Source organism: Musca vetustissima, unplaced genomic scaffold (assembly GCF_032173495.1).
Source record: "Musca vetustissima isolate MV318-11 ecotype Yass unplaced genomic scaffold, APGP_CSIRO_Mvet_v1 utg52963, whole genome shotgun sequence".
In the NCBI taxonomy this organism is placed as follows: Eukaryota; Metazoa; Arthropoda; class Insecta; order Diptera; family Muscidae; genus Musca; species Musca vetustissima.
Window position 1 is genome coordinate 22,237 of NW_026881644.1, and position 12,705 is coordinate 34,941.

General features: G+C 36.9%; 2 protein-coding genes across 2 annotated transcripts; one reads left to right on the plus strand and one right to left on the minus strand.

The window, feature by feature from the left end:
- Positions 1 to 4,264: 4,264 nt before the first annotated feature.
- Positions 4,265 to 5,184, minus strand: LOC133327616 (probable endochitinase). Its single transcript, XM_061536143.1, has 4 exons — positions 5,158 to 5,184; positions 4,722 to 5,096; positions 4,496 to 4,662; positions 4,265 to 4,430 (listed from the first exon to the last, which is right to left on the minus strand). Exons 1-4 carry the CDS (start codon positions 5,182 to 5,184, stop codon positions 4,265 to 4,267), a joined length of 735 nt encoding a protein of 244 aa, XP_061392127.1.
- A 5,137-nt stretch (positions 5,185 to 10,321) lies between these two features.
- LOC133327617 (uncharacterized) lies at positions 10,322 to 11,195 on the plus strand (the record flags this gene model as incomplete). Its single annotated transcript, XM_061536144.1, has 4 exons — positions 10,322 to 10,348; positions 10,403 to 10,792; positions 10,854 to 11,011; positions 11,077 to 11,195. Coding segments are annotated over exons 1-4 (694 nt in total), but the record flags the coding sequence as incomplete, so codon positions are not given.
- Positions 11,196 to 12,705: the final 1,510 nt, after the last annotated feature.

Sequence of the window (12,705 nt, forward strand, 5' to 3'; positions counted from 1 at the left end):
GGACCAAATACTAAATTTTTGTCGGTTTTTCTGGTCGCTCCAGAGACCGCAATAATGGCCCGAACATCGTGAAATTTTGCATGGAGAAGGGGATCGGGTCAAAGAATAAGCATTCCTGTTTTGATAAAGATTGGTCAATATTTAGCGGGTCAAATGGACCCTGACTTTTGTGTGAAAAATTACAAAATTTGTATTCTATAGCGTATATATTTATCCCTGAATGACATATACCCGAGAAGTTGATATTATGTCCAAGAGGAGTGGTTGACCTTTAAATTAATACCAATTATACTGTTGTATGTGCTCGGATGTGGGAGTTACACCTAAACATTTACAGGTGCTTATGTATTCAGATGTTATTTAGTAACCCTTTACCATACTAGAGGGTAGAAATATAGCGCTGATCGCTTTAAAATGTTCCATGAAGTTCCAGTTATGGTCAAGGATAACGCCTAAAATTTTCGGTGACGATCAGGTAATTATATTGTGATGAAGTGAACCAAAAACTTAATTTTTTGTGTTTTTTCGAGTCGATATATAGGCTCCAATGGGAAAAAGAACATCACAACACAAGGGAAGGGAATCTGGAAAAGTAATTAGAAGGGCTGTACTGAACATTAGTAATAATTGTTGGCCTCTAGTTGGTTCAGATGGTTCAAATATCGCGAAATATTGCCCAAGCTCAGAATATAGATCCACAGAAAGTTAGTTTTTCGTGGAAGTTGTGTAGGGTATCATATGGTCGGCCCCGTCCGACTATACTGCTCCGCTCACTGGTTAACTTTTGGCTTCGATTTCTCAAAAATTTCAAATGGGCTAATAAGATTAAGGAATCGCTGTATTTTGCACCATATACATTTTTGTGTTTAAGTTATTTTATGTTTTAATAAATTTTGATCAGAATTTTTTTAATTTTCGAATATTTATATATATATATATATATATATATATATAGCAGACCCGGCAAACGTTGTTTTGCCGTATCAGAATTGCATCAATTTAGGTTTGGTAAAAATTAACGAATTCGTGAAAAATATATTTCAGAAACTATTTACCATTTAATTTATGTCAAATTTCCGATATAAAAAATTCGCATAATATTTTCCTCGCGACGGTAAACCTTCATTTGCTGATACCCCAATATTTTAAGAAATGTTGTTACTGTTAAATATTAAATTATGTCAGTATGTGTGGTATTTCAGTTTATCAATTTGTCGGACTTCCACCAAACATTTTTCAGGAGAAGGTCAAGTTTTGATCTAACTACTCTTACCGCAAGAGATAATTTAGTACGGATGGCGAAATTACTATTCCTATTTTCATCACAATGAAATCATCAAAATTGGTGCAGAATTTTCTTCGATTAAAAAACTCTTTGCACTGCAATTAAAAACAACCGTAGGAAAATGTGAGTTAAATTGGTGCAGCCGTTCTCAATGAAAATATATTTGAGGAACAATAAAGACACATATAAGTTAAACACCTAAATTGTTGAGGTATTTGTAATCTTTTGTAGCAGTTATTGAACATTTTAAATTGACATTTTGGTGTATCCTACATTGTTTAAGCCTCCTTATCTTTGGATAAGGTCTGATTTTAGGTACTTTGAAAGTTGTAACAAATACCCTAGAAATTGCCCTTAATTCGGTGTTTAATGTAGGGTAATGAACTTCTCTGTAAATTGTCGGTATAGTGTTACTATATGGTATATGTCCCACATAATGGTAGACAAATCGATTAAGATTAAGCACCCAATCTCTAATTGGGCAAAACGCAAATATACTATATAGAGCACCATCTGTTGGACGATTTACCAAAAAGACAACAGGGATTATACGCTGTCAATTTTCGCCCAAAATATATCCAAGAAGAACTACGAAGAGATGAAATCATAAAGGTTCGATATAAAATGTGTGGAAATTCTAATATCTTTCAAAATAAATTTTGCAACATTTTCGCGGATTTTTCTCGAAATGTTATTTTGTTAAAACCTTTCCACTTCAATTGCAGACTACTAACAGAAACTTTAAGTCAAATCGTCCGCCGTTTCTTTAAGATAATTTTTGCAACATTTTCGCGGATTTTTCTTAAAATTTTCTTTCATAAAAACCTTCCTACTGTAATTACCGACAACTGAAAGAAACTTTGAGTCAAATCGGTCCAGCCGTTCTCAATTGATGAGTTAGTATACATTTTTTGCCACCATTTAAACTAATTTTACTTCAATTGATAAGTTATTCTTTTTTCGATTGACTCCCACGCCCTTTTCACGTCGGCACACGCCTATTAAGCACCCAATCTCTAATCGGGCAAAACACAAAGAAGCTATATATCGCGCCATCTGTCGGACGAACTTAAAATTAAATACAAAAACACTACTCATGCCCCATAGAGCATATATGTAAAGTTTGGTCAAAATCGGTGCAGTAGTTCTTGAATTATGGTGAAAAACCACAAAAAACTAAATATTGCGCCATCTCTCGGATGAACTTCAAACTACACAGAAACACTCCTCACGCCCCATAGAGCATGTATATACAATTTGGTCCAAATCGGTGCAGTAGTTTTTGAGTTTAACGATCACGAACATACATGTAATTTTTATATATATAGAGATAGAGATATATATTTTTAATATTTTTTTTTTCAAATTAATTTAGATCTTTCGGAGAAATTTTCTCTCAAACACTTTATGAGCTGCCTCATCTACCTGCATAAGTACCCATGCTTAAGATCCATATAAAAGAACGGGTAGTATCAGCGTCTTGTAGAGTGTGAGTTTGGCGGTGGCCTTGTTTCTAAACTGCATACTTAGACAATAGTAGTATCTGTTGACCAACACTATTCTCCTCCGAATTTCAAAACTGATGTCATTAGTTTTATTTATGGCGGTACAAAGGTATATAAAATCTTTGACTACCTCGAAGCTGTAGTTCTCAAGTTCCATAGTTGGTCCGAGTCTACTAGACGTCTTGCGCTTGTGCATGCTCCTGACCAGCATCTGACCACCAGTCTAGAATAGATCGGTAACCCATCCATGCTTTATTATTCTTCAGCCGATTGATTGCTATTCTGACCTCATCTTGGCCAGGTGATATACACTCTATACCGTCATCTATTATTGGTTCTGGGGTATCCTCTTCACCGCTACTATTTGATACCAGAAGCTTTTCAAAATGCTCCTTCCAGATCCTCAACAATTGTACCAAATTTAGTACCATTTAGTACACATAAGTATGTATTTCCAAAATTGCCTACAACGTATACATGAGTACACATTTCCAAAACCACCTCCTTATATCCATTCCGAATTTCAAGCTTATAACTATATCCGTTCACATGCTACGAAATTGTACCAAAATTAGTACATTTTAGTACAATTCGTACTCTAATTGGCAAAAACCGTTTAGCACATATATCCTACATACCCGTTTTGTCTAGGCGTTAATGAATAGTTAATTTAGGCAATCACTCTTTTATAATTATAGATTCAAAATCTGATTTCGTATTTGTTAGCAGTGCGCATAGCTCTTTAAAACTAATTTGATTAATTTAATTAAAAAAAATTAAACATTTCGATCCACCCTATTGAATTTTTATTTGCCTCTTGCAGAATAGTAATCGATACCTTTATAACTGATATTTATTTATTTCATAAACCCACTGCTTTAATTATTGCCGAAAATGTATACTTTGGCCATAGTGCCCCCCATTGTCGGTATTTTAAAGGAATTATATTTGGTTAGTTATTATTTGGTGATAAATCTTCCTACCAAAATTTATAATTATCGGTGGATCTTTGGGTATAGTCGCCATATAAATGTACATACCCTTCATTAGTATTTTAATAGTCCTAGGTGTATTTTCTAATCGAAATAACAAAAATTTACTTTGGTGGGTAAATAACTTCTTCGAATAACGTTTTCAATATAAGTCTATTTTTCTATGTAGCCCTGTGTCTCTATGTAGTTCTCATACAAAGACCAGGCCCGCTTTTCGGCAAGTTTAAGGCTCTAACACAATTCCCCAAAATGGGTGTCTGGTACTTACTATCCTTTTGGCAGCAATAGACATAACCTTCATCCCGATTGATATAGCTATTTTAATGTCCATCGTATAATTAGTATAGCCCGTCAGAACTTAATTTGTTGGTTTGATCAAGGTTAAATCAGATCTTTTTATTTTGATTTGTGACTAATAAAACTGATTTTCAAACACAAAATAATTAAAGTCCACCATTTTATATTTTAGTTACAACCTACAACTATTCCAGTAAAATACTACGGAAAGACAAACTGGAAATCTTTGCACTACAATGTGCTGGAACGGTTGCTACACAGGCTCTAAGGGCACTATCATAGTAGGTTTTACCGGGACAATTGTATGTAGGTCCATACCAAACTCCGTTGACATTCAAGCAGTGAACATATCTGAATTTACAAAAGAGTGTTAATTGCACATACCGTAATAACAAATATTTTCCAAATTATCTTACTGGTGACAGGTTGTTTGAGGATCTGAACCAACTGGATAACGTCCCTCTGTTTTAATCGAAGCGCAAAAACCAACAGGATCATCTTTGGGCGAAGGTGTTGTCGTAGTGGTTGTTGTTGTCGTCGTTGTTGTAGTTGGATCATCTCTAAATGAACAGGTTGCGGCTTCCTGCAATGTATTTAAATTTCTTTAAGATAAATAATTTATTTATTGTGCATTTTACAAACCTCTACACAAATACGTGCATCATTAGAATTGCACACGGTATCGTTAAAACAAGTAGCTTCAAAATCCGATAGATTATCTGTTCCAAGACATAATTTAAACGTCTTCGTACCAATACAGGCAAATGTCTTAGTTTCATCACATTTGCCACAATTATTACATTCGGCAAGTTCTTTTACGTTGGTGCATGTTCCCAATATGGAACAGAATTCTCCGTCTTCGCATTGAAATAAGGCACCGAATGGTTTGCTGCTTGAATTGCATTGTCGATATTCAGTTTTCGAAACACAGGCTGTGTTACTTCCAGCATTGCAGACATTACAATCAGCTGCTGTCGAAGTGATCATTACACCGACCAGGAAAGCAACAGCAACTAACTGGAGAAAATATTTGAAACATTTACAAAGTATTGGATTTTTGGGGGACTGTTTCACTTACACCGCCTACTTTAATAACAAGATTCATAATTCGACCGTAACCTTAACGTACTAACTAAGTGACTAATCTTACACAATTTATATAAAGTCTGTGAATAGTATATATGAAAATTTCTTATCGTACATTTTTATGGGTCAATCTATCCCATGTCCATAATTCTGGAAAAAATAATGAGTAACTGTTGTCTTACTTTTACTAAAATAATAAAAGTTTGTTTTTAGTTTTTTTACTTTACTTTAATATTTATCTATAGTAAATAATCTGGGAGCATTATATACAGATAAAAAATATTTGCACACCTTAAGTAAAAATAAAATATAAAAATAACAAGCCGTCAAAGGTTCCTAAAGTTACAATATGTAAGATTGAGCATATTTTTTGTAACAGCAAAAGGAATCGAGATAGACCAATGGTTCTTTTTGAGAATACACATAGTCGATTTATGCATGTCCGTCTGTATGTCTGTCCGTCCGACCATGTATTTTTGTGAGCAAAGTACAGGTTGCATTGATGATCCGATTTGGATGAAATTGGACACAGATCGCTTATTTGGACCAAGGACGAATCCTATTGAAATTGGAGAAAATCGGTTCAGATTTAAATATATCTCCCATATACATATAGTTTCGTCCGATTTTATGTAAATGGAACATCAAAGAGTCAAATTTAGGTCAATTGGCATACACTTTTGCACAGAGTACTGAATTAGGTCCAGATTGATGTATGCAAAGTTTTGTAGGCATCTGTTCAGATTTATATATAGCTACCATATATAATTTCGTCAGATTTTATGTAAATGGAGCACCATCCTGCCGACATTTGTCCGATTGAGACATAATTTTACACAGAGTACTGAATTAGGTCCAGATTGATCTATGCCAAGTTTTTTTGGAATCGTTTCAGATTTATATATAGCTCCCATATGTATATTATTTCGTTCGATTTTACCGAAATGGTGCACCAAACTGCCAGATTAATGTATCCCAAGATTTTGTTGGAATCGGTTCAGATTTAGGTATAGCTCCCATATGTAATTTCGTCCGATTTTATGTAATTGGCGCGCCAAACTCCCAATATTTGTCTGATTGAGATACAATTTTGAACAGCGTACTGAATTAGGTCCTGTTTGATATTTATGATGTTTTGATGAAATCGGTTCAGATTTAAATAAAGCTCCCATTTGTGGTTTAATCCGATTTTTTGTAGACGGTGCACCAAACTCTTAAGATTTGTCCGATTGAGACAAAATTTTGCACAGCCTACTGAATTAGGTATTGTTTGATAGTTTTGAAGTTTTGTTGAAATCGTTTCAGGTTTCATATGTATATAGTTTCCTCCGATTTTTGGTAAATGGTGCACAAAACTTCCAATATTTTTTCGATTGAAACAAAATTTTGCACAGCGTAGTGAAAATGGTCCGTATTAATGTATGCGAAGTTTTGTGGAAATCGGTTCAGATTTAGATACAGCTTCATGAAGGGATAAGACTTTCACATCGCCAGAACATTCTGATTTATTCTCGCATTGGTGCGATTGGAAAGTCAGCTTCCTCCTCTCTCAGAATGTTTACAATTGCAAATTTTTATATGGAGGATTTCATAACACGAAAGCACAAGAAATTTAAAATTTAAGCAGATGGTAATGGGAATTTTTATAATCTTTCAAAACCCTATAATTTTTGTGGCTTTGAGGTTTTAGGTTCCAGTCATTGGGCATGCATTCCTCTAGCCAAATTGTACTAATTAGCTGGTGCATGCTCCTGACCTGCATCTGACCAACAGTTTTGAATAGTTCGGCTGGTAACCCATCGGCACCTGCTGCTTTATTATTCTTCAGCCGATTGATTGCTATTCTGACTTAATTTTGGCTACTCTTATACCGTCAATTCTATTGAAAAATGTGTCCAAAATCATCAAAATATTGAAAATCGAGAGGACCGATATTGATCTTTTTGGCAGAAAGATTTTCAACTTAGTGGAGATCCAAAATATTAAATTACACCCAATTTAGTTGAAACGCGTTTAAAATTCTCAAAATACTGAAAATCATTATATAAGGGACATACAAAAAAAGGACCATGCTACCTTATGAGAAAACTAAATATCAAATTAAAGCCAACCTCAAAACATTGAAAATTTGGGACTACAATTATAGATTGGCTAATCCAAAACGTGAACCGTTATAGCTCATCATCGAACTTGAATTTTCAATAGGTTTGCTTCTTAGGTGATTTACTTACGCCAGTCCCTTTCCATCGCATTTCCTGTAAGGCAATAATATCGGCATTGTACTTCTTAAGTACATCCGCCAAAACGAACACTGCGCCTGTTCTGTACAACGTGCGCACATTTCAAGTGCAGATTCACAGATCGTGGTCCTTTATATGTCAACATTAGGTGGGTTTGTGCCAAACTTCACCTGGCGTAAGTAAATCAGATGATTACCCCCTGTATTATAGCTGCCATGAAACGAGACGTAAATTAAGCTGCGGATTTATGGTTAACAGGATAATAAAAGACCTAGTCTCCAGATTTACTCCAGTAGATGTGCGAATTGCTATAATCCGTATAAAAGCGAAGTTCTTCTACATCAGTCTCATTTGCGCCCATACTACGACCGAAGATAAAGAAAGAAGCAGCATATGACCGTTGCCCTGGCCATGTCATTAAATTCTACTAGGAGATTTTAATGCAAAAATCGGAAGGGAAAATATATTTGGCCCCACCGTCGGAAAATTTAGCCTCCATGAAGAGACATCAGACAACGGCATGAGGTTGATTGATTTCGCGGCAACAAAAAACATGGTAGTTAGCAGCACCAGATTCAAGCATCTCGATATACACAAGGCCACTTGGATTTCTCCCGATCGAACAACGAGAAATCAAATCGTTCATGTTCGATAGACGGAAGGCATTCATCCAGTGTTTTAGACGTCCGATCGATACGAGGAGCGAATATTGATTCGGACCATTACCTTGTGGCAGCCAAGGTTCGCACACGTCTTAATGTAGCAACAAAGGTGCGGTCTAATGTAACAGGGAAATTTGACGTCGAAAAGCTGCAAACATAACAGCTTGACGAAATCACCCCTTGTCCCGATAATAATATAGAGGCACAGTGGCAGAGAATTGCCCACTCCCTACAAACTGCAAAATACAAAAAACTAAAAAGAACAAATATGAAGAAAAACGTGATTGTGAGCAAATCGATGTACAGGAGTCAGAATGAAGTACGAAAATTCTACCAACGGGTAAAACACCAAACCGAAGGCTTTGGTGCAGGCACATCCTCCTGTAGAGATGAAGAAGGAAACCTTGTGACAGTTACAGACAGCGTGCTGAGGATCTAGAAGGAGCATTTTGAAAAACTTCTACCACCTAGCCAAGATGAAGTCAGAATAACAATCAATCGGCTGAAGCAGCAGGTGCCGATTCAAGACTGGTGGTCTGATGCTGGTAAGGAGCATGCACCAGCTGATTAGAATGCATGTCCAATGATTGGAATCTCAGCATCCGGTGTCCCGTGCACAAAAAAAAAAGGAGACAGACGATATGTGCCAACTATAGAGGAATAAGTCTCCTTCCCATCGCATATAAAGTGCTATCCAGCGTACTGTGTGAACGACTGAAGCCAATGGTCAATGTCATTATTGGACTATACCAATGCGGCTTCAGACCTGGCAAATCCACCATTGACCAGATTTTCACACTGCGCCAAATCCTGAAAAAACACGAAAAACATATCGACACATTCCACATATTCGTCGACTATAAAGCCGCATTCGACAGCTCTATCCGTTCAGAGGTGTATAAAGCCGTGTCTGTGTTTGGCATTCCTGCAATATTTATACGATTAATACGAACGAGAATTTAGACAAGGTGACAGTTTGTCGTGTGACCTTTTTAACATCCTGCTGGAAAAGGTCATACGAGAGACAAAAGTGAACAGAAATGGTACTCTGTACACCAAACAACACATGTTACTCGCCTACGCCGATGACATCGACATAATGGGTCGAACACTGAGAGTGGTAACAGCCACCTTTGAACAAATTGAGAAGGAGTCTGCCATAGTGGACCTGGCAGTAAACGGCGAAAAGACCAAGCTGATGGTATCAACGCGCAAGACGTCCAGTAGACTCGGACCAACTGTGGAACTTGAGAACTATAGCTTCGAGGTAGTCAAAGATTTTATATACCTTGGTACCGCCATAAACAAAGCTATGGTCTGAGCAAACAACTCAAAAGCAAGGCCACCTTCCGCTAGACCAAACTCACACTCTACAAGACGCTGATACAACCCGTGATATTATATGGATCTGAAGCATGGGTACTTGCGCAAGCATATGAGGCAGCTGTTAGAGTGTTTGAGAGAAAAATTCTCCGAAAGGTCTATGGGCCGATCTGCGTTTACGGTGAATATCGCCGTCGAATGAACCATGAGTTGTACCAGCTGTTCTCGGACATCAACATTGTTAGACGTATTGAGCTACAGCAACTACGTTGGCTAGGTCAATGTTGTGAAATAGATATGCCAGAAGGCATAGAAAAGCGAAGCAGCTGATGGTTCACGCAGAAGTAGAAGGCCACGAATAAGATGAAAAGACCAAGTGGAAGACAACATTGCCGAATATGGTCTTTCAAATTGGAAAAACTGCGCAAAAGACCTATGCACCTGGAAATCTTTTTTATCCTCGGCTTATGGAACGAAAGTTCTGTCACAAACCAGCTAAGTAAGTAAATAAGTCATATTTTATAGTAATTCGATGAAAAAATCGAAAATATGCAGTTATGTACACTGTACCTAACTGAGTCAACATTGTTTTGTTTTCACGCGGCTTCGCAGCACTGTTAAAAACTACATTAACGAATATATTAACTACATATATAAGTTCATAGGATGCGAGCATTTATCTCTCTGCAAAACCACATTATTCTTTCTTAAATGTTTCCATTAATATTAACTTGCACTACTAAATTTATTTTGCATCAGAGTTATTTTATTATTTTACAATGCCTATTTACACACTTCTAAGAAAAAAAATAACATATTCATATAACTAAAGATTAGATAAAATCTGCATTGTACTGTAGATTAGTTTGCATCTTCAAAATATGACCATTTACATCATTCATTGTTCGACTGTTTGGCAAAAATACCAAAGATGTTTCTTTGCGCAAAACTTTTACTTGTAAGTCATTGAATTATTAAAATTGAATTAATTTAATCATTTTATATTTTCCAGCTATTCTTTATTTCTGGACCCACGCTAGAGGTCCTTGCAGCCGAATGCAATGTCTGTTCGACGACCACTCAAATGGCGTGTGTTTCCGAAACTGAATACCAGTTCTGTGTAAATAATCTACCATCTGGAGCGGTAAACTCTTGTCCAACGGGCTATGTGTGCTCCACGACAGGATCGGTAATTTGTGTATCAAGTACTATGGGAGTTCCGGCATCATGTGGCGGATGCAATGTATGTTCCACCGACTTAAAATTTGCCTGTACTGGAACCAATACCTATGCATTGTGTTTGGGAACAAATGTACCCTCAACAACAGCTACTGGTAGTTGTGGTGCAAATTTGGTATGCGATATAAACTCTTCTGAAATGTGTGTTCCACTTGTGGCTGGGGTATGTATATCTTATGTCTCCTGGCTAAATTGATGACTAATTTGTAATTAATTTACAAAAGGTCACAGCATCTTGTACAACAACCACTACCGCAAGTCCCACTACACCCGGTATTTCAACAACCTCACCATTGCCAACATACGCTCAGTATTTGTGTCAAATAATTCGTATAAATGCTCGATTTTCGCTACCGGCCGAAGTTGATAATACTTGCAGGAAGTATGGAATTTGCATCTGTACGCATGTATTAGTGGCATTTTTAATACAATGTTATTTAATTGCAGTTATGTTTACTGTTTCCTTACCCGCAATGGTACCTGGTCGGGCCAAATTTATAATTGTCCTGGACGCACGTATTTTGATCCATACTCCCGTTATTGTGTGGCAACCATACCAACTGGATGTTCGTTTTTATAAACATTATGAGAATTATGAATCCGAAATAAAAATCAAATTAATTATAATGTTATCATATTTACAGAAAATGTTCAGATATGTCCACGTTTTATCATCTTAATATATATAAAAGAGCTTAGTGATAAGTGAGTTAGTGACTGACAGGTCATCACGCAGACGAAACGGCTGAAGCTTGTACTGTTGTGTATTTTTTTATTCTCCTTAATCTGGTTCTGCTTTTAACTCCAAGTGCAGGTAGGCTGCGACCCGTATCATGTGGTCCATTACTACATGTCGGATTTATGCCGTCCGGTGGGCGTGGAATTCCAGAGAGGTAGAGGTTAAACAGTTCCGGAGATATCACATCTCCTTGGGGAACTCCCTGTTTAACTCCATGGGCCCTCGACTTACGGTCTTCCACGTACGACTGACGTCCACACATATAGTTCACGATCCAACGTTTCAAACCTGACTGGAGGGTTGTTCTCTCGACGTCCTCGAACAGCTTGGTGTGACTGACTGTATCAAATGCCTTTCATAGGTCTAGCGCCACCATAACTGTCCTGTTACACGGTCTGTTCTGGTTGAGCCCTTTCGCTATGTGTGTGGAAATGGCGTGCAAAGCTTTTGTTGTAGTATGCTGCTTCCGGAACCCATGTTGATGATCAGCAACTGAGTAGCATTCACGAATGCTAGGGAGTAGTAAAGTCTCAAATGTCTTAGCTACTGGCGACTGACTCACCTTTGCTGGCATCCTTGCCTGGCTCCAGTAACGGGACCACCCTGCCTATTTTCCCGGCATCGGGAACTATTACGGTTGGTAACGACAAGTTGAGGACTTTAGTAAGGTACTCTACTCATGGCTCATCAAGCTGTTTCTACATCACCATGGAGATTCGATCTGGACCAAGCTCTTTGGATGATTTCGCGCTTCTGATGACACTTGCAACATCCTCCAACGTAAATTGTGGTGGTTCCTCCTCCACTTGAAGAGAGCGCATACGGCGCAATATTCTTCTCTTCGAAAAGTTATAAACTTTACTATATTTAGTACTAATTGTACATATATATATATATATATATATATAGTTAAAGTCTTGTATATAGAATGTATATGAATGAATGGGAAGTGTTGTGGTTGTATGGAAATGAAATTCGTACTTATGTGTATGAAATGTACTAAATGGTACATCATTTGGTACTATTTTCAGTTACGGCACTAGATTTGGTATAATTTCGATTTGGGTGAACGAAGAGAACTGGAAACCTAAAATTTGGAATAAAGGTTGCTGTTAGAGTGTAGAATAGATATATGGAAGTATAGCACTTATGTGTTTTACATGGTACAAAATTTGGTACAATTTGATTTTGTGTGAACGGATAGAGCTGGACTCCAGAACTCTGGAATTAAAATTACTGTGGGAGTGTAGGATTGAGGTAGTTTAGTTTAATTATAGAAACAAAAAGTACTAAATGGTACCAAATATTTTACAATTTTACACAATTTTTTTACAATT